The 22,607-nt window shown below is 41.2% G+C and overlaps 1 protein-coding gene across 1 annotated transcript in view; it reads left to right on the top strand.

Annotated features, from left to right (window-relative positions):
- scfd2 (sec1 family domain containing 2) overlaps positions 1 to 22,607 on the top strand; it is a 168,532-nt gene that overhangs the window by 134,953 nt on the left and 10,972 nt on the right. Inside the window, exons 6-7 of the mRNA XM_007892741.2 lie at positions 12,790 to 12,935; positions 19,765 to 19,899. Coding sequence (XP_007890932.1) covers positions 12,790 to 12,935; positions 19,765 to 19,899 — 281 coding nt within the window. The remainder of the gene's footprint in view (positions 1 to 12,789; positions 12,936 to 19,764; positions 19,900 to 22,607) is intronic.

Here is a 22,607-nt window from a genome sequence, read left to right as displayed (position 1 = left end):
TATTGGAATTTGTGGTCACTGCGGACAAGATCAACCTTATAAATCTCCTTCATATTCTTATAAACTACAAACGTCAATTGCATCATCTCAAGTCTCTTCTGAAGAGAACATGCACAACTTTCTTATACTTTCCTCATAACTTAGATTGGTGATATCCAGAAGCTACATTAATAATAATCCTTGCATTTGATATTCTGCCTTTCATATGCCAGGATGTCTCTTCATAGGAGTTTCCTCTATAGGCAAACATAGCTGTTAATTTGACCACGATGTTCCAAAAGCAGCCGTGAAGTGAATATCTAACTTTATTTGAGGGATTATTGGCCAGGACACCAGGAGAAATTCCCTTCTCTTTTAGAATAGTGCCATGGGACTTTAGTGTCCACCTGAAATGTCATGCAGGACTTCAGGTTAACATCGAAATGATGGCATCTCAAAAAATGAGGCATTCCCCCACCCACCCCAGCACTGCATTAGAGTCAAAGTTGCATTCATCGTGAGTGTTCTGAAGGGATGAGATTGGATGTACTGAAACATCTCCAAATTCAAAGTTTGAACTTAGAGGCGAGAGTGCTACCAATTGAGCCAGACTGACACATTGTGGAGTGAAACAACTATCTGTGCTCAGGGTTCATGTAGGATGAGAAGACTGCTTGCCTTATGCTAAATAAGCAGGGAAACTTTCACTGTAATATCTTTCATTCCCTTCCTATTACATTAAGCTGGAAGCTAAAATTATGGCCTCACAAAACCTATTCCTGTACATTTACTAGAAATGTCTAGTGCAGAATTTGATGGATTGCAGGGAGTAATTTTCAAGGCTATAATCAAAGTGAATAACATAGTAAACTGCAAGAAGGTTTCTATTACATTTTTCCAACATCATCTCAACCTGCAGGTGAGATTACAGCCTTTAGCACTGTATACTGAAATAACTTTTCAAGAAGTTTCCATTATTTTAGTCATCAGCGGCTCAGTAGATTTTATTAATCTCACGCAAATCTAGCTCCATCCTTCCATTTTATACTTTAGCTCTTCCTTCCTTCAGTTGAAGGGTTCCTCTCTGGACATCAGTCAACAGAGCCAAACTACAGCTACCCCTGGTCTATTACAGGCCTTAGAAATAATGCCTTAGAGGTGGAAAAGTTTAACTGAGGCCCTCCACTTGAGACCTTTCCTCAACTCCTTTCAGTTGGGACAGTGGGGAGCAAGAAACCACAACAACTTGCATTTATATAGCGCCCGTCACACAGGTAGCATCATGGAGTGCTTTACGGGCAGAGCTTGACACCGAGCTAGGGTGAGAGGGGAGGTGACCATAAGCACAGTCGAAGAGGAAGGTCTTCAGGTGTGATCTGAAGATGGACAAGAAGGGGATAAGATGGAGGGACTGAGGCAGAGAAGTCCAGAGTTTGGGGGTGTAATAGCTGAAATAGAGGGGATGAGTGACGTGCAGGAGACTAGCGCCAAAGGGGCAGGGTGCAGGAGTGGGGTGTAAGCAGGTCAGAGAGGTAGGGAGGTGGCGGGGCATGATGTAAGGCTGCAGTAATGCAGAGCAAGCTTAGAGTCTTACCTCACAACCCTCTCCCCGGAAAACGTGGTCTGTTGGTAAGATTATCAGATTACAAATTCAAATAATGACTTTGTGTAATGAGCTTTTATTATTGTGCTTTGTACCATGTTGGCAAACAATCTTCATTGATTGTGCATTCCAATGCATGATGACTAAGGCAGAAAACTATTACTTGGTGCAGGGTTAAGTTTCACCTTCTCAAGGATACTGTAAATATTTATAACTTGGAATGTTGATGGGATTTTTATGTTAAGTCATTTTGATCCTCTCAATACTTTTGATAATTGTAGCTTGAAACTTCTTCCCACTGACTATTTAGAGTGTTCCTTGATAGAACAGAATAAATTGCAGGAAATATGATAGGAGGGTAGAAATGCGCAGATCATATGAATGTGCAGAACTAGAAACGATCATTTTCAAATTTAATTTCAAAATCTTACATAACTAGAGTTATTATTTTACATAACAGCCATTTTCAGTTCTGTTTTTATTTCATTGTCAATTATGAGACAAAATACTTTCTATATACAGTAAATAATATATATCAACAACAAAATTACATTTATATAGTGCCTTTCACGTAGGAAGGATGTCCCAAAGCGTTGGGATATCATAAAATATATACACTTATGTACCTAACGGCTCTACTGCAAATGTTAAAATGAATTGCTTTTGTCATTTGCAGTAATGTCAGAACTGTATGTAGTAGTCTAGGTTTGGTCTAACCTTAGAAATATACAGTTTGAGCATGACTTCTTGGAATCTGAACTCAACTACATCGACAATATAACTCAATATCCTATTTCCTTTGTTTATTATTGCCTTGCTTTGTTTTAATATGTGAGCAACAAATTAACTAACTTCCCTAAGTTTCATTCAACTTCTATCAAGCCTGTATATATATATTTACTTCACACTTTTACTTTCCATTATCCTAACTTATCTGGATTAATTATCTGAATCCAAATGCTATTAGGAACCAAGAGAAAGTGGCTAATATATGAGATGTTCTCCTTCAGTAGACTGAGATGTTTAGGCTGGAGAAGTTTTATACGATTGAGGTGAACAAGTGAAACAGACGAAGAAAATAAAAATAATAGGAACAATGTTTTAAACAACTCATTGGTCATACACAAAAAGCCTGACTAACACCTTCTACATTCAACCTGCACCTAATACTCTCCAGAATTAGGTAAGCAGGATGTGCTGCTCCATGGAGAGAGTGCGGATTCCATTCCAACAAACTCTCCCTGGAATTTCCATGTGTGGGTGGGATGCATGGAAATCTCAGCTTGGTTTGGATACTCTTAAGCTGGTGATGGGTTTCTGCATGTGTCATACACCCATCTGACCAAAATCCTATTTAGGGCGCTCTGCAGCCCAACCATTCCAGTTCTGATGAAGGATAATATCGAGAACTTTTATTTGTCATTCTGCTTCAGATGCGATTGGCCTGTTGACATTTCCAGTATTTTCTGATTTTATGTTTCAATATAACTTTTTGATAAAAATAGTGAAGTTCAAGTGACTGTAACTTAACACAAGTTTGACAGTAATTCGTTTTTACAGTATATTTGACTTGGATAGAAAAAATGCATACTTCTATAAAATCCTAACAGCTTTTATTTAACCTAAAAGAAACTTTGAACTAGATGATTGTAAGTGTTTATATACATTAACTATTAACCTATAGGGCAGGGAAATTGAATTGTAGATTGACTGATTATTATTTTCCAGCCTTGTTTAAACAGTGGTGAGTTCAAAGAAGTTCAAATCTCAATTAAACCCATTATGTTTCAATATAATTTTTTGATACAAGAGTGAAGTTTTGGTATATTTTCTGACTCTCAGCACATTGTTTAGTTTTCCATAGATTAACATCCATTTATTCATCTTGAGGGATAAGCCACAAACCAAGAGGCATTCATATTGTATCAGTTCAACCAATTATCATCACTCCAGCCACTGTAAACTTTATATTTTTCAATAACTCACATCATCTGAGCCAGATATTTATGGGATTTTATTACCATATGCTCTTTGCTGTAATTGATGATTTGATGTTTCAGTTCATGTGCAGGTTTTGCATTTATCAAACTGAATGATAAGAGCTAGGGAATGGAACATTTCTTTTCTCAGACACCAAGTGACCAGGCAAATGTAACATGGGTTATTATCAGAGCCAATAGAAAATTGCACAAATATTTACCCAAAAATGTGGGACGCTTGACGAATTTTGCAGAGAAATTTGCTAGGCCTTGTGGGAAATTGCAGGGGGAATGATTGGTGTTATTGATGTACTTACAATTTTTCACTTTATTGATAAAAACTAAACATGAGGAAGTAATGCATATTAGGGTGTGTGGGGACATCAGGCAGACGCAAACGGCCTTGAGATCCCCCAAGAAACAGGCACTGAGGACCAGTGTCCTGACTGCAGGGCTACAGGAGCTCACTACCTTCTGCCTCTCAGGGCCCACCACCACACACAGACACAGAGACAGAAACCCAGAGAGAGACATACAAACACAGACCCAGAAAAACACACACAAGGACAGAGAGAAAAACACATACACTCAGAGACACAGAGAGAGACACACAGACACAGAGAGACACACAGAGACCAAAGCACAAACATAGAGACACACACAGACGCAAACACGCAGAGACATACACACAGATAGAAGAGAGCGAGACATACATACACATTCACAGATATTCATTAACACATTCACTTATAGACGAAACACACACAAACACATATGTACAGAGGAGAGACACAGACACACACTCACACAGAGACACACACACACACACAGACAATCTCAACAGCAGGGCCTCCGAGTGGAGCAAAGCTAATTTCCCGCTTACACCGCACGGTGTATGTGCGTCCAGAGCCTCTCTGCCCTCAGTGACGTTGGATAAACAATGTGAGAGACCTGGAGCCTAGACGTAATTTTTAATGGGTTTGTAGAAGAGGGCACTGTTTATAGCAGATTCCGTGGAAGAATTGCAGCCGCACTTTTCTATCGGCCCAGTTTATTACCAAGTACTGTTTCCTCTATTTTGCCCAATAATGTATCTTAGGCTTGACTTCTGAACATTGCTATATCAGTATTGAAAGTGGGGGGAGACAGAGAGAGAGAGTGGAAGCAGAGAGAGAGATAGGGGGAGACAGAGAGAGGAGGGAGAGAGAGGTGGAGGAGCGGTAGGGGGCAGAGAAAGGGAGGAGAAAGAGAGGGAGGCAGAGATAGAGACAGAGAGTGGAAACTAGGAAGATGGGGAGAAGCAGAGAGAATGAGAGGGTAGGGAGAGAGTTTTAAAAATAAGAGGGAGACGGTTAGAGAGAGTTGGGACAATAGTTTGAAGGTCAGCAGGGATCACCTTTCTTAAGTTAGGATAAACAAGCAGATTTCCAAGTAAAAGGAAAAGTAGACTGAAGAAATTGCAAAGGGCAAGTTTGGAAGCAAAACTCTAGCACACGAGGAGGGATAGCAACACAACTAAATGTCATCTTAGAGTCCAGGAAATGGTGGATCTGTGTCATGTATAAAATTCAATGTCAGTTGTATTGTTGGATCTGAAGGTGACCTATTTACTGCAGCACAAATGCCTGACAGTCTAAGTGAGAAATTCCTGTTTGTACTATGTAACTTTGCCAATATGTGATTATAATGGGATTTTCATGTTGTAAGAGCACATCTTAAAAGCCATTAGTTTTAACAATAAAAGGAATTTTACCTCCCCAGAGTTTGTGGATTGTTTTTCATACCATTTTAATTTAAGACTGTGCAGTCTCCAGCTCAGAGAGAGAGAGAAAGAGGGAGAGAGAAAAAGTGAGAGATGGCAGGAGGAAACAAAGAGAGGAGGGGACAGAGAGAGGGGAGAGACAGAGAGAGGGGGAAAACAGAGAGAGCAGGGAGACAGAGCGAGAGAGACAGGGCAGACACAAGTCATGCTATTACCAAACTTGATGTTGCACACCTCCCTTTAAGGGAGACCTCTCAAAAGGAGACAGTGCCTTTTCAGCCATTCCATCAATCCTTCCTAGAATATGCCTCTAAAGATTTGTGAATGCCGACATATGTTCTGTAGCACATGTTTGAATGTGGTACATTTGTTAGTAATGAAGTAGACTGAAATTGTTTGATGACTATTGGAGAAAGGAATTTTAATTTTGAGCGTGCAAGTTTGTTCTATTTTAACCTCGGAATAGTCAAGAATGTCCTACTGGTGCCTTTAATCCTTGTTGCACAGAGTAGAATATAATCAAAGCACACTGATCCCAGCATGAAATGCCACAGAAATGTTAGAACTGTCTCCATTATGCATGGTTGTCACTAAAATTGTAATCCAATTACTTTGTCATCTTGGCCAATTGGTGACTTTTTTTAAATATTTAAACAATATTATCCACTTTCACTGTGGAATTAGCTAAAAATGTAATATGAGAAATGGAGCCATCTTGACGGGACTATTATAGGGTAACAAATGAGCCTCCCAACACTCAAGTGACACAAGGCTGAACGGTATATTAAAAATGCATTGTGATTCCATTAAACTGATTCCAGAACAAGGAAATTAATTTGAAAATGCTTTTAAGTATAATCTATCATTCAACTGGATGTGTACTTCTCAGCATGCGTGCTCATTGTCCCTCATCTGCCACCAGACAGCTCGCCAGGTGTTTTTGCCTATTAACTTTCCAAATCTTTATTAGTTTCCTTCTATCGTTCTCCATTCATGTGTCAGCCTGGCTCAGTTGTTAGCACTCTGGCCTCTGAGACAGAAGATTGTGGGTTCAATCTCCAGGTAAGGACTTTGAACTTACAAGCGTAGGCTGACACTCCAATACAATGCAGGGGATGTTGTATTGTTGGAGGTATTGACCTTCAGGTAAAACATTAAACATTAAACATCTGCCATTTCAGGTGGACGATACACATCCCTCAGTACCATACGAAAAGAGAAAGTTTCTCCCAGTGTCCTGGCCAACATTTGCCCATTATAATTGGTTGCTCACTTCATGGCTGTTTGTGGAACATTGCTGTGCTCAAATTGGCGGCATGTTCACCCACAAAATACACAGTCACTGTACTTTACAGTGTATCATGTGAAGCACTTTTCGATGTCATCCTGACATGAAAGCTATATCAACTTCAAGGATTATTGTTATTAACAGTATTCTGCTCTTGACTCCCTTATTTCCAAGAATGACATATGAATAATGGCCACTTGAGCAAGGTACGGGAGGGAAATCAGCTCCCTTAATCATATGTGAGCCTTAACAATGGGAATTGACTGTGGGGGATCACAGCCCAACCTCGTACCAAAGCCGTGCCCACATCTTCTCCTCCCTGAAACCCCTACACATCTGGGGAAAAGCCACAGAGTATTTTCCAAGCTCACTCTTTGAATTCTGCTGCAACATTCACATGCTACCTCTGTCACTCGGCCCCAAACCCAGCTAATGCAGGCACATCTAATTGGTGGAATAACACAGCATAGAGCCTTGCAACAGGTGGGCTGGGTTAGTTCAGCTCATTTTATAGTGGGTTGGTACTCTGGAGGTGAAGACATACTGTACTTTTAAACAAAGTGTTTTATATCCCCCAAAGTGATTTTAAACATCTCCTGTCATTTAAGGGAAGAGCAACCTGCTGGCTTGTGCTAAATACTGCGCTCCTTGAGAAGACCCAACACTTCAGGTGGCCATTTAGGATTCTTTTCGTTCTTTGATGCCACTCAAGAGCTACTATTGAATCTCTGCCGCTGTTTGTTTAAGACTATAACAGAGAATCCAGATCAGTTGTCTTTATGTTGTTTATTGTAGCACTGTTGATTGATTGATTGTCCTCTTCATTCTTGTTTCTTCTGTTGAATGAACTATATTTTTCCAGCTGGATCTGGCTCTTGTGTGTTTGACTATGTTTATGTTGCAACACTGTCACAAAACCGTTTGTTGGCTGAGTATAAGTTGCTGTCATCTACTTTCCACATTTAACCTGCAACTGGCGTTCTTTTGAGTGAAGTGCAAGCAGCAGTACTGAGCTTTTACAATTTTTGTGTTCACCTTTTCTCTTTACATCATGAAAACAATATTGAGTGATCTATACTGTATTTTGATATAAATGCATTAAATGTTATGATTTCCTTGATTTATATCACCAATACTTTTCTAATTCAATGTTTGTATGTGCATCAACAAAATTCCATTGGATTAAGGTTCTGCACCAACAGAACTTATCGTTCATCAGTGTGGCATTATCAAAGCATTATGTACTCCCTTAGAGTGCCACACTAATTACAGGCTTCAGACTGGCCTCTGGGTGCACAAATTAAGGCCACTACAAAGTACACAGACACCACTTACGAAACATTTTCTGAATGTGGCAACCAACTGCTGTGGTTTATCATTACCCTGTTGTTAACACTGTGTTTGATAATGGAAGTCAGTAATTTTCTGTAAAAAAATTCAATTTGCTAATGGCTTGCTGATCCCAGCATACTATTGCTACCTCAAACGTCCAACAAAGGCCAAAATGTCAACAAGTATAGGTTTTCCAGCATTCTACTTCAAGCACAATAGTGACCTTACTCAGGGGTGTTATACCTGCAAGCAATCCATACATCATTCATTCCAGAATGTTGGATAGATACAACAACAACTTGTATTTATATAGCGCTCTTCGGGGTAGTGTCCCGGAGTATTTGATAGTGGCGGAGTCTGACCCCGAGCCAGGGGGAAAGGGAATGGGGAGGTGACCATAGAGCACGAGTGACAAACAGGAGGCTGGATCCAGCCGAGGGTGGTGGAGTGGGGCGTAAGTAAATCAGATAGTTAGGGAGGTGTGAGGGCATGGAAGGGATTTGAAAACGAGTGAAAGGATCTTGAAATTGATCCGTTTGGTATTTGAGAGCCAATGGAGCCTGGCAAGGACTGGTGTGATCGGGATACAGAGTTTTGTGCGGGTGAGTGTCCGGGCAGTGGATTTTTGAATTAGTTGAATTTTATATACGGTGGAGCTGGGGAGACCAGCGAGGAGGGCATTGGAATAATCCAGGTGGGGAGTGGCGAAGGCGTGGATGAGGGTTCGGCTGCTTTGGTTGAGAGGTATGGGCGGAGGTGGGCATTGTGATGTATAGATGTGAAATTAGAAACATTGGATGAAATCTACATTATTTCATTGGCTAATGTCTGTTCTGCAAAGGATTGATTCGGTGATCAGTGAAATGTATGAGTTCTGGGATGATTGCTTACTCCGTGGGCTGCACAGAGCTTTGTGGCTCCCTCTGCTCAGTTTAGTGCTATCAGAGTGAGCAACTTCATTCGAAAATATTTCCAGACTGTCATGAACTGGAAGTGTTGTATTTCTATATAGTGTATCTTCTATCATTTCTGCAAAGAATAGGTTTGGAATTTCTGTGAAGAACTAATGGGTACAAACAATATAATATTATATTTTTAATTCTGGGTATGGATTTAAAACCCTAGTGTAAGTAAAGGCAAATAAAAATGCAGGTAACAGCATATATTTTGGGGATTGTACCTTTCCTTTTTACTACGTTGATTAACTACCATTTAATGACATTGTACTGATATTAATTTGAGTTGAGTTCAATAACTCCTCCAAGGGGAATTTGGTCGATGATATATTGGCAGATACTTAGAGATGCCATAACAATAGCTGGATGGGGAAAGATGGCTGAAAACACGGTCAAAGAGGAAGGTCTTAAGACGGACGAGGCAAGGAGCAAGTCAAAGAGATTTCGGGATGGAGTTCCATATAGTGGGGACAGCTACGCTAGCCCGACCACCAATGGTGGATCTCTGCCAGGACACGGTGGGTGGGGCAGAGAACGTGAGGCAGGCCAGTGTCTGATCAATGGAGGGAGCGGCCAGGTTTGTAGGTTTGAGGAGGTTGCAGAAGTTGGTTGGGGAAAGACCATGGAGGGATTTACAGGTTAGGATGAGAAACTTGAACTCGATTCACTGGTGATGGGAGCCACTGGAGCCAGGTGAGGATGGATTGTTAGGCCCAGTGATTGATAAAGCCTAGTGCAGGAAAGGACACTAACTGCAGAGTTATGGATGGTCTGCAGCCTGCAAAGAGAATAATTGGCGTAATCTAGCCTGGACATTGAATGTGTGATTCAGTGTCTCGGTGGGCCGAGGGGAGAGGTAATGGCGGAGATGTTATTAAGGTAGGGGGAAGCTGAGTAGAACAGAGCACAGATGTGAAGTTTAAAGGAGAGTTGAGAGTTGAGATTCCACACAGGCTCCATGAGGTGGAGTATCCATCTCCAGTTTGATCCTGTCTACACCTGTGTTGAGAAGGCGGTGGGAGCCAAGCAGGAAAGCCTCTGTCTTGTCCATGGTGGAGTCCTGTACCTTAGTGGTTAGAGCACTCGCCTTGCAAGCGAGAGGACCTGGGTTTGATTCCTGGGCAGGGTGAAATGTTGGGCAAGTTTCCTTACACCACATGCCTCTGTTCACCTAATAGAAAGTAGGAACCCGGTTATTAGTTGATTGGCAGATCGCATTTCCAGGGGCAATAATCCCTTCAAAAAAAAATAGTGTACAAGATTTTTCTTAAACAACAAAACATGAGTTAATGATCTATAATATCCTATCTCTTCAAATCCTATTATAATACCCAGTCTCTTCAAATCGAACATCACAGTTCTCCACACTGCAATATCTGGCCCATAACCTTTTATGACTAAAGATTCCAATAGCACTCAACAATGGTGCTTTAGCTGCTGGGAGAGTGGTATGATTTGACTCTCTATCCGATGAGCTTATCTGAGAAGAACTCTTTATGTAAGCATTCACCGCCATAAATCGTCAAAGTGCATGACATGTGCACACCACTGTGCTTTATACTTTTCAAGAAGCTGTTTAGTTTATTGTGAGTAGCAACACATATCTGGCGTTGAGGTTAAGATTGTAATTCAGATTCCGAGTGTTGTTAATATTTTTGTGGTTTGTGACCTCATAAGCTTTGCTTAATGGAATTGCAGACTTATACAGTTCTGGCAGCCATTATCCCAGATATTATGTAACTGCAGAATGCCTGTTCTGCAATGTTTCCATTAATACTTCAAAACATTCAACTTGAAAACATTAAAGTAAACTGCATTTTTCGAATGCAGAAAATGTCACAGTAATCAGCTTGCTCCAGGACAATTGTGTGTGTGTGTGTAAAAAAACAATAAAGCCACCTGGCCTTGTAACTGACCCTTTTTCTGTCATAAAGGCAGACTACAAATTGCAACACAGCAGCGCATGCCATCAGTTCTTAACTGGTAGTATGTGTTTTGGCAAACGTTCAGTGCAGCCTCTCACGCTATTCTCGATCATTCAGCAATTCAAGCATCACAACCTCCAATCTGGATTTCATATGGATTGTGTACTAGTTCTTTAGTGGCAGTGGACTTCATCACAACAAAGCCATTCTTTTTGTGTAGTTTATGTCCAAATTTCTTGGGGATGGAGTTGTAGAGTAGTTTGAGCTTCTCTTCACATTCCTGGTGACCCGGGGAATGTTGGAAAGGAGGAGGGTGATGGAAGACGCTGAACATTTCCTTCAGAGCTATCTACGTATGTGATATGCACACAATGAGACAGATGGTTATTTTTTCCCCAACATCTGCATTAAACTTGAACAGAAAAAAAATGAAAAGCCTGTAAATGATGAAATGTTATATAATGTCTTATAAGGTGAATGTAGATGGAAACTATTAGGAAAACATTTTAACGACCACAATTATCAGAAAAATAATAATGTAAATTTATAAGCATATTCTTTGTTTCAGTGGAGCTGGTGTGTTTTATGTCTTTAATGGGTCCATGTAGAATAATAGTACATGTCCATTTGATAAAAAGTGTACTGGTCAAGAGAATGGCTTTATTTAGGAACGCAGCATGTTTCCATTTCTCCCATCGAGCATCAGAACTATAAAACAATGTAGGATAACTTGGAACTTATAGCCCCACTTCACCTGTGAACGCAAATTAAATTCTGTTTTACCAGAATATAAATTCCTTGTTTCAGTACAGCGTGGAACAACTGTTTGTGGGATTTATATGAGATCAAAAGCGCAAATGTGGTTTAAGTGTTTGATATGGAGAACTTCCAAGTGGTGTACAGAAACTATGAAGCTTTTGCACAGGAGCCAACTGGGTGAAGCTAAGTCCAAGAGGCTTTTAAAGCTTTGCAAGGCTTTTATCCATCTACTGAACCTATTGCCCCCTTTTAAGTGCCCTGAAACGCTACCCCATGTGAAGAGCACTATACTGTATAAATGTAAGTTGTTGTTGAAATTTGATATAACATTATAAAATGTATTGGTGTCTAAATTTTGTTTTGAGAGATTCATCATTTTAGAATCTGTATCAAGTCTTCACTTTAAGATAGAAGAATCATAGGATAGCAAATCTTTCCTTATGGCGCTGCCCCTAAGTCATGGAAATATTATTCCCGACACCGCCCCCCTGCCCCCCAACAATTGTATACCACTTCTGAAAATGGCAGACCAATGCTAGATGCAATCATCCAAATGTATTCTCACCAAGATCAGATACAATAAAATTATATCCTGATCCCTCAATTAAACATCCCAGCAGTTTGTTCACTTTCTTAATTATCCGGGAACATTATACAAATGATTTCAGTGGCCTATTTTACAAAAGCTACATGGTCTTACCATAACTACATTGCCATTCAGCACATATTCCATACTGCTCCTTATTTGATGAATCCTATTACTTCTCATTTCTCTGTATTATACTGCATCGGTCACCTTTCTGCCCGTATACCCTGTTTCTCCAGATAATTTTAAATTAGTGCACATTGATTCTCAACAATTGCCAATTTGGTATTATCTGCAAATTTAGACAACTTTGATATATTTCAGATGAAATTACTTATAAAAATTATAAATGATAATGGTGCTAATCCTGACATCTGTGGCACACCACAAATACTTATTCACGTAATGAGGAAAATGTGCTACATGTTTCCAAGTTTCCAAGTTAGTGACATGAGGAAGTACTGTTTCAAAGACCCACTTGAATCAAGGTCACAGACATTTTACACAAATTGTTGCGGGATCTGACTGGCACCACATGTTGTCGGGCTGCACAGAAGTTACTTCTTTGCAGTTCTGAATGTTTTATTAACAAGTTTTATAAATAATTATTTCTATTTCAGGTTGCTCCTCATCACCTGAATTAACCTTCAACACAGCCACTACTGCTGTAGATTTGGTGTTTGAAAACCTGCGGGGGATCTCCAGAGCACGGTCACATATGAAACAGTTCAGGGTTTTATACAACCCTGGAGATGACACCCACCAGGTAAAGATATGGAAAAGTTTATTTTGTTTTCTTCTCCAATAATTTTCCATCCCTCTCGGACTCTTGTAAGGTTGTAGTTTTACAGAGTTCTTTTTTGGTCAGGTCGATAGTTGATACACACAGAAACCCATCACCACACTTAAGAGTCTCCAAACCAAACTAATGGGACTTCTACATATATACTGTTTCTGTTTGTCTGGTTTGGAGTGCTCCAAAGGTGAATATTCTCTTTACATAATCCCAGAGAGTATACGTGCAGGTAGGCAGGAGCCAACACTTGGAAACAACCCCATGTGTGAATTAGGATAGTGCTGAAGTTTAACCCAGCAAAAACTACACAGCCTACCATTGGCTTATAACCTTATCAGGAGCTGAGTGTATCAGACTACCAAGACTGCTATAGAAGTCCATTTTAACCCAAACTTCCATTACCAGACATGTAACCTTGGAGCCAACTCAGCCCCAAAGATAGTCAGCTTACCTACCTCCCCACAGCCCCCCATCCCAAACCAGGAGGAGAGGAGTTCCACAGACTCTGGTCACCCTCCACTACTTTAAACAAGTGGTCATTCTTCACATGTGAGCCTCAGCACCCTGTATGATCAGTAACATAACAGCTGAAGCCAGATGGTGTATCTTTTTGATTTGTGTACCATAAAATGCAAAATGTAGACCTAACAAATTCTTCCCACTGTTTAGTTGAGTTTCCAGAAGGGGCCTTTTGTGCATAGTACTATAATCGAATGTGAGACAACACATTCAGGAGAAGAGGAAAAACAACAAATACATTTATATTAACATTGATTTTAAAATTGAATGTGTGTTTTGGAGCAAGCACTGACTTCATGTCAATGGGCTAACTGGCCTTCTACGCTGTAATTTCTATGATTCAATGAATTACTTCTGATTTTGAACTGCTGGAGATGGGAGATTACCAGACAAAAGGAGGGCTGAAACAGTTTTTTTTTAAAAAAACCTTTAAACCAAAAAAATGTGTTCTGCCAACAACTTCCCAGTTGATTCCCATTGCTTGTTGGTGTTTGTGGAATGCACATTGAATAGCTGCCACTTGAATCCCAATCAAATGTGCAGAATGAGCATGTTCCATAGTGCTTCGCAGCACAAAGAATCCCTGTAAGAATAGTTAAAGAAACCATTCACTAGAACCAGCATGGATATGCACTAAAACCAGCCCATATAAGTTTGTTATCAGGAGTCTCTTCTAATCCTCGCTCCATCCAACACCCACACGTTTACACTTTCCAGGAGTAGTGGTTAGGAATGGCTGATTTGCCTTTGTGATCCCTATTCTATATTAGGATTCTGAGGCTAACTATAACACTGTAAATCTGGCTGGCAGACGTAAGGTAACTTGGATTGTGTTTGTGACTTGTTAAGTCTGTGTAATTCAGTTTCATATTGGGCAGTGGCTTTACCATTTAAATCATTGGGCAGTTTTCGGACAACTTTATTTGTGTTTTTGTGACATTGCTGTATCTAATGATTCTTAACAACCAACTAGTGACTCTCTTCATTGGTGCTAAACTGGCTCCAAGTTGACATGTTTGGGAAAGGAATGTCAGAATCATGCCAGCCCTCTGTGGCAGACTTGGTAGTCCGGTTCCTGAGCCAGGCGGGTCTGCAGTATTCCAGGGCACTGCTGATGACAGCACAGCCAGTCTGGTTCATTGGCAGGATGTGGAAGAGCAGACCAGTCACTGAGGGCAGCGAATCCTCCCACTCAGCTCCTGCAAGCCAAAGCCCTGGGGTGAGTCTAGCTTGCAGCAGGAAAGCTTGCTAGACATTACTATCAGTGGCAAGCTTTGAGGTTTTCACAGCACACTCTGGGGTCCCCAAGCCTTGCTCTTGCCAATCTAATACTTTCCGGAATTGGGTAAGCAGGATGCATCCCTCCAGGGTGAGAATGTGCATTCCATTCCAGCAATCTATCTCTGGAATTTCCATGTGTAGATGGGATGCATGGAATTCTCAGCTTGGTTTGGATACTCTTAAACATGACGATGAATATCCGCATGAGTCATACACCCCACTGACCCTCAAAAATTCTTATCACAGCACAGATTTTTCTAAAAGATACAAATCATAAAAGACAATATAAGAATTTTATAATGACACTAAATTGGGGGGATACCACATTGGGATTAAAATTTGAATATACAGCAGGAGGAAATGAATAAGATAATAGTTTAGGTAGGTATGCAGTAAATGCAGTCTAATTTAGAAAAGTGTGAAGTACTATAGAATATAATTTACATTCATATAACCCTTCATGTCAGGAGAATGCCGCCAAGCCCTTGGCACAGCTGACTGGGCATCTGAGCTGGGGTGGGAACTGAAGGATGTGGGAGGGGAACTAATATATTTTGTAAGGAAGAATAGGGAGAGGAAATGCACCTAAACATGTTAGATTCTAAAATGAAGTAGAAAAGCAGAGGGACCTTAGTACGCAGAGACACAGATCAGTGCTTGTGCACAACAACAACAACAAATTACACTTGTGTAGCGCCCTTCACATCAGAAAGACGTCTCAGGGCAATCGGGTTTTGGACCCGAGCTGGGAGTTGAGGTCAGAAGGGGAGGAGGACAGGGGGGTGGGGGTGGGAAGATGGCCAAAGGCACAGTTGAAGTGAAGGTAAATAAGGTCATAATAGGTGAAATTGAATCCACAGTTATATATCTAGAAGTATAGAATATTAACATGAGGAGGGAATGTTGAACTAGTTCAAGACCTTAGTTAGGCTATAATTGGAGTATATAGGGACACCCCATAATAAGAAACATAGAAAAGAACATTGATTCCTTAGCATATTAACATGGATGAGGAGTTACAAATAAGATCGCACAAAGTTCACACCAAAAAAATTCTTTTCAACTCTGTCATTGTTCTACTTATTTTCTCATCTGTTTTAATACCCTTCCACCCAGGCTGCATGCGGGTCTGGTTTTAGCAACATCATTCATCCCCCACCATGCGTTAAAATGCACTGACGTAGAAGTTCTGTCATAAAATGTGTAACTCCAAAATAGCAAAAATAGCAAAATTTTGCTATTTTGGAGTTTGCTATTTTGGAGTTACACGTGGAGTCCTGTAGCTCAGTGGTTAGAGCACTCGCTTTGCAAGCGAGAGACCTGAGTTCAATTCCAGGCAGGGCGAAACCTTGGGCAAGTTTCCTTACTCCACACAGAGCCTAATAATAATCCCTTCAAAAAAAACAATAATAAATTTGTCACTTTCACTCTACGACTGTTTGTGGGACATTGCTGTGCGCAATTGGCTGCCGCGTTCACCCACAAATATACAGTCAATTCACTTTACGGTATATTCTGTGAAGCGCTTTGGGATGTCTAGAAGACGTGAAAAGCGCTATATCAAAATGCAAGGATTATTATTAAAATGTGTAAAGTGCTATATTTCAAACATTCAGTTATGACAGTTACAAAAATAAAGATGCTCTATCTTTGATTGTAAATTGCATATGATGTATGTTATCTTGATTTCCATTGGAAAAAACACTTTGCTGGTTACTGAATAAAGTCTGTTTTTCAGCAAGAGTAGCTTCACAATTGTAATCAAACTTAAGTAAACTATAGAGGGGAGCAAATCTAGTGGTGTTTCATGAGGTTCTCCTTCAGTAGTTTGCCTCAACCCAAACCTTTTAATTCTAAATTTATTTCAGTCTAGATATTAAACAGATGGTCTGTGTTTGGCTCAAAGCTACTGACTGTTGTTAGACACTTAAGTTTTGCGTGACTAGGGTTGACAAGAGCTCTGGAATGTTGTGCGCCCCCCCAAAAAAAATCCAGCGAATGTCAGCAGTTGTATTACTTCATGATGAGAAGTGGGTGTACAAAGCCCCGAGGAGAAATAGACTGAATTGTTCCTTAATCCCCTAAAAAAAATTGTTTTGACATTTATAGTGTAGTGAACCCAACAGAAAGAAAACAATAGTTGTATTCTGGCAATGTTTCTTTTAAAAAAGCTATAAGATATAGAACTTGTTTTACTGCCAAAGCTAGCTAACCTGCAAGGTAAAATAAAACCACTTTAAGGCAGTAAATTGTACACACATGCTGGAGGTAAGCTATTCCTCTGCATTCGGTAGTTGATGCCTCAGGCAGGCAGTCAGGCCAGACATGAAACAATCTGCAGACTATAATAGGTCTGAGGAACAACAGTCTATGTATTCTCATTTTTATTTAAAAGCTTTTCTGAGTAAAAATGTTTTTGTCATTTTGTTTCATTTTTGGCTAATCTACGCTGACAAAATCCATTAGAATGTATTGCACGGAGAAATGTTACAAGCTTCCAAGAAAATTTGTAGTAAAAGGTTGACTCTGTGCCATATTTGGACAGACATTCTTTTATAGATGTTTGGTTACTGAAGCTAGATACTGAAGGTCTTAAGAGATTTAGGCCCATACAATATTGTATTCATTGGCCCATATATTCATTTGGAATTATCTGTATAATAATGGATGTAATTCAATATTATCTAAGTATTCAGATGCCATAGAGTATAGAGAAAATTAACTTAATATATTTACCATAAGTATAAACTGTACAACAAAGGGGACATGGATTCAAGTTTAGAACAAATGGTTCAGATTTGATTGCTGTACACAAAGAGTGATAGGAAAGCATTGGAGGCAGATTATATCAGGAAGTTCAAAAGGGAATTAGATAGTTATTTGGTGAAAAAATTGATTATAATAATAACAATATAATAATAAACCTTGCATTTGATATGGGGTTTTTCACGTCTTCTAGACGTCTCAAAGCTCTTCACAAAATAGACTGTAAAGTGAATTGACTGTATATTTGTAGGAGAAATGCAGCAGCCAATTGCGGATAGCAGTCTCCCACAAACAGTCGTGGATTGAGTGACCAAATTATCATTGCTTTTTGTGGGGGGGAGGGGATTATTATCCCCAGAAAAGAGATCCGCCAATTGACTAACAATCGGGTTCCCACTTACTGCTAGGTAAACAGAGGCTTGTGGAGTAAGGAAACTTGCTGAACGTTTTGCCCTGCCAGGAATCAAACCCAAGTCTCTCGCTTACGAGGCAAGTGCTCTAACATTGAGCTACAGGACTATAGGACTGATTGTAATGTACAAGAGATAAAGTAGTTTCTAATATGTACTTATTTATTCTTTTGAGACCAGACTGCTGGACCACATAACGTTTTTTCATTCCTGCATATTCCAACATTCCTATATAATAGTTTTTAAAAATTACAGATCACCCACTGAAGGAGTCTCCATCATGCTCTATAAATGCAGATTATCTCTTGCACCTATTAAAGCTTTTGCTACTTCTTGAATTGTTCTGATTTGAATCTGGTTCTGCGCTTTGGCTTCAGAGGCCTTTTGGTCACTACAAAGCATGTTTAGTGATATTGAGCTCTGCATCCTGAGCAAGATGCACCAGTCACAGCCTCTCCCCATTCACCATCCAGAGCGATTTCCCTGCACCAGCTGCTAGTTTGCAACACCAATGGTCTTGTGTGTGTGTATATAAAACTGTTGTTGCCCCATGGCTTCCCTATTCTGAGCCTGTTTCCGACCAACTTGATTCAGTCCCTGCCGGTTTCAAGATAATTGTTAGAATGCAGCATTCTGTTACCTTAAAATGAGTTCAAATAATGAAAATATTTGAATATCAATTCCCCATATAACTATAAACACCGTTTTTTTTAAAAAGGAACATTAATAAGAATATTTAGAATAAATTCTGAACCATATGTTCTGTCCATGTCTTTGTGCTCAGTATTACATATCAGGGATAATCCTAACTTCCGGTTGGTTCGAGGCCAGTCTTTTCCAGTTGACCGAGAATACTTTCATGCAGAAAGCTGTCCCTGTGCCTCACACTGCACAGTTCCCAGCCGGAGGTGAAACCAGTGATCTTTTCAAACAATAAAATGCAGTGTTTCTTAATCAAAGGAGCCCTGTTCTTCATCATATGAGGTGCTTAGATGTGAACTGGAGCAGAGAGTTGGGGAGTAAGCCAGCCATTTGAAAGAACGGGACCTACAGTTTTACTTCCACTCCTCCCTCCTTACCTGGGTTCCTTGGCACAGAGCACGTGTTTGTACTTTGCTTAATCAGAACTGTCTGCTCATTCAGAGCCTGCTTAGTTACGTACGTCAGCGCTCAAAGGATTAAATTCTCGGAACTTTAAATTGAACAAGAACTTTTAATTTATTTGATTTATTTATTTGGTTTTCACCCAGTTCTCCTCTTGTTGTTTACCCTATAGGTTGTCCACAAAGACATGTTACCCCCTTGTATTTTTTCCTACAATGTACTAACCAACAACTAAACATGTGGAAGAATGATGGTAATTGTATATAGAATTATTTAATTGTATTTAGTACAACTGTATTTAGATGTCCAAATGGCCAGAGGATCAGTGTGACATCATTTTCAGGGCAGATACTGATCTATCGCCATGTTCGATGCAAGATCTTCCATAATATGGATGTAGTGACAATGTGAAATGCATCTCTGACAGCTTGTTTCAGCTCCTCCATCGCCTCATATCACTGTTTTGTAACAGGGGGTAAGAGGACTTGTGGACACCATGTATGTCTATTTGCTGTAAGACATCTCCACTCAGACTCTTTGTTAAAGAATCTCATTTGCTCCATATTGCTGCTCAGGAAAGTATTCTTTTAAAGTTTTTATATTTTCCATCTAATTGAAAGGGGGGGAGAAACTTTGAAGATGGGCAGAAAATTACAAATGTGCATATTAATTGCCACTGAAACAAGATTCCTGTTGACTTGAACTTTTGCAATCTGTAGGCCACATACAAGCCTCTGCTGAGGCAGGTCTTAGAGGAGATATTGCATCCAGATCGACCTGAAGCTGTGGATATCGAGTATATGTCCGGTGGCCTTACAGAACTGCTCAAAACTGGATTCAGCATGTTTATGAAGGTTAGTTACTGGGAATGAATCTGTTTGGAACCATAAAAAGCTTTGGATGGGGTTGTACATACATAATCCATGGCATGGTAAGGTCATCCTCATGACAATTGTGTTTCCAAAATAAAAAAAACAAAAGTTAAAATAAAAAAGAGCAGATGAACAACGGGCCCAAATTCAATATCTTGTCAGTGCTAACTTTACTGATTTTAGCAAGGCCAGAGACCTCTGGCTTCAGAGGGGAAATTCATCCAAGGTTCCCACACATGCTCTTTAACAATGAATCTTTTAATGAACGACCCCATGTGATACTTACAGATTTTATGAATAATGGAGCTGGGGAGACCACCACGGGGCATTGGAAATAGTGAGTCGAGAGGTGATAAATGCATTAATTAGGGTTTCAGCTGTGTTAGGTGTGAGTTATGGTTGGAGGCGGATGATGTGGAGGAAAACGGTCCTGGTTAAGACCCAGACACCAGTGAAGGACTGAGTGAGGCTCTTGAATTTATTGGATTCCGAGAGTTGGGATTGAGGCAGAGAGTTCAGAGTCTTGGGCCTCTAGCGGCTGCCAAGCGGAAGGGATGAGGGAACAACTGAGTCAGCTCAGTAAAGGCTCAGTTAGAGAAGTGAGGCTTAAGCAGGTCAGAGAGGTAGGGAGGTCTCAGGGCATGAAGTGATTTGTACATGAGTGTGAAGATCTAGAAATTGAACCATTCTGCAATAGGCAGCCAGTGGAGCCTGGCAAGGACTGGGATGATGGGGGTTTCGCATGGGTGAGGATGTGGCCGGTGGAGTTTTGAGTTAATTACATTTTATGAATCATGGAGCTGGGGAGACCATCATGGGGAGCACTGCAAAAAGTGAGGCAAGAAGGTGACAAATGCATCAATAAGGGTTTCAGCTGTATTAGGTGTGAGTTATGATTGGAGGCGGGTGATGTGGAGGAAAGCGGTCCTGGTTAAGACCCAGATTTGGGCTGGGAAGGATAAGTAAAGATTGAATCTAAGGCCTAGATTGAGCACAGGTTCAATAAGTCTGAGGGATAGGCCAAGGAGGTTAGGAAGTTCTGTGCCGTGGATGAAAAGACACTTACGGGAGCCAGAATATGGCTTCTTTCTTGTCAGCATTCAGCTGCAGAAAGTTGGCGCTCATCTAGGCCTTGATATCTGACAAGCAAGGTGACAGGACATCTGTGGTGAGGGGGATCCCACTACAAGGGGAAATATAGTTTTGGGTGTCATCTGCATACATGTGGAAGTTGACCAATGTCTGCAGATTGCATCACTGAGTGGGAGTAGGTAAATGAGAAAAAGTAGGGGGCCAAAGATAGAGCCTTGAGGTAGCTGTAGGTGACCATGCAGGGAAGGGAGAACCCGTTTGTGAAGCCAAAGTGGTGGAGGTGGGTCAATTAGGACTTGAACCAGGAGAGTGCAGTCCCAGGTGGATGAGGGAGGAGAGGAGGATAGCGTGATCGACTGTCTAAGGGAGAGGAGAGGTAGAGGAGGACAACAACAAAATTAAATTTTATAGCACCTTTCACGTCGGGAGGATGCCCCAAAACGCTGGACAGTGAGTGTTTTGGACCCGGGGTCCGGGAGGGTGGAGGGCAGGGGAGGAAGCAGGGTGATCGAAAGCATAGTTGAAGAGGAGGGTCTTGACATGGGTCTTGAAGAAGGCAAGGGAGGGGGCAAGGCGGAGGAACTGCGGGATGGAGTTTCAGAGGGTGGGGGCAGATTGGCAGAAAGCCCACCTACCAATGGTGGGGCAGGCGAAGCGGAGTACGTGAAACAGGCCGGAGCCTGCTGAGCGGAGGAAGTGGGCAGGATGGTATGGGCTCTATCTTTGGCCCCCTACTTTTTCTCATTTACCTACTCCCACTCAGTGATGCCATCTGCAGACATTGGTCAACTTCCACAGAGATAGGGGGGAGCAAGGCCATGGAGGACTTTGAAGGTGAGGACCAGGATATTGAACTGTATCCTCTGTGTGATGGGAAGCCAGTGGAGTTGGGCAAGTATGGAAGTGATGGGATCACAGTTGGGATGGGATCAGCCTGGTGTAGGAGAGGACACCGGCTGCAGAGTTCTGAATGATCTGCAGTCTATGGAGGAAGGAATTGGGGAGGCCGACAAACAAGGAGTTTGCATAGTCGAGCCTGGATGGTATGAATGCGTGTGTGAGGGTTTCGGCGGCCTGTGGTGTGAGACAGTGGAGGAGCCGGGGGATGTTGCGGAGGTGGGGGAAGGCAGAGCGGGGTATGGCACATATGCGGGGTAGAAAGGATAGTTGAGTGTCAAACAAGATGCCAAGGTTCCAGACTGACTGAGTAAGGTGGAGTGTGCAACCATGGATGGTGATGCTGTCAGCGCCTGAGGTGTGGAGGCGCTGACGGGAGCCAATCAGAAGAGCCTCAGTCTTGTTGACGTTCAACTGAAGAAAGTTAACTCTCATCCAGGACTTGATGTCTGACAGACATTCTGTCTGGACAGCAATGGTCCTGGAGTAAAGGGTGCACAAGGAGGCAGAGGGATCCCTGGTCATTTAGAGAGAGCGGATGTCATTTGTGACTGACGTGCACTGTCTTAGTACTGTGAGCAGCATGGAAATCAGACTGGAGAGGCCTCCTTGCCAGTCTTCAGGTCATGCCAAAGCCTTTCCTTTTCAACCGTGTCTAGTTACCTCATCCTCTCTCCGGCTTGGCATCAAGCTCCGCTATC

The sequence above is a fragment of the Callorhinchus milii genome, unplaced genomic scaffold (assembly GCF_018977255.1).
Source record: "Callorhinchus milii isolate IMCB2004 unplaced genomic scaffold, IMCB_Cmil_1.0 Scaffold1, whole genome shotgun sequence".
Taxonomy (NCBI): domain Eukaryota; kingdom Metazoa; phylum Chordata; class Chondrichthyes; order Chimaeriformes; family Callorhinchidae; genus Callorhinchus; species Callorhinchus milii.
The sequence above is the reverse complement of the archived record's forward strand: the minus strand, read 5'-3'. Positions and strand labels throughout refer to the sequence as shown.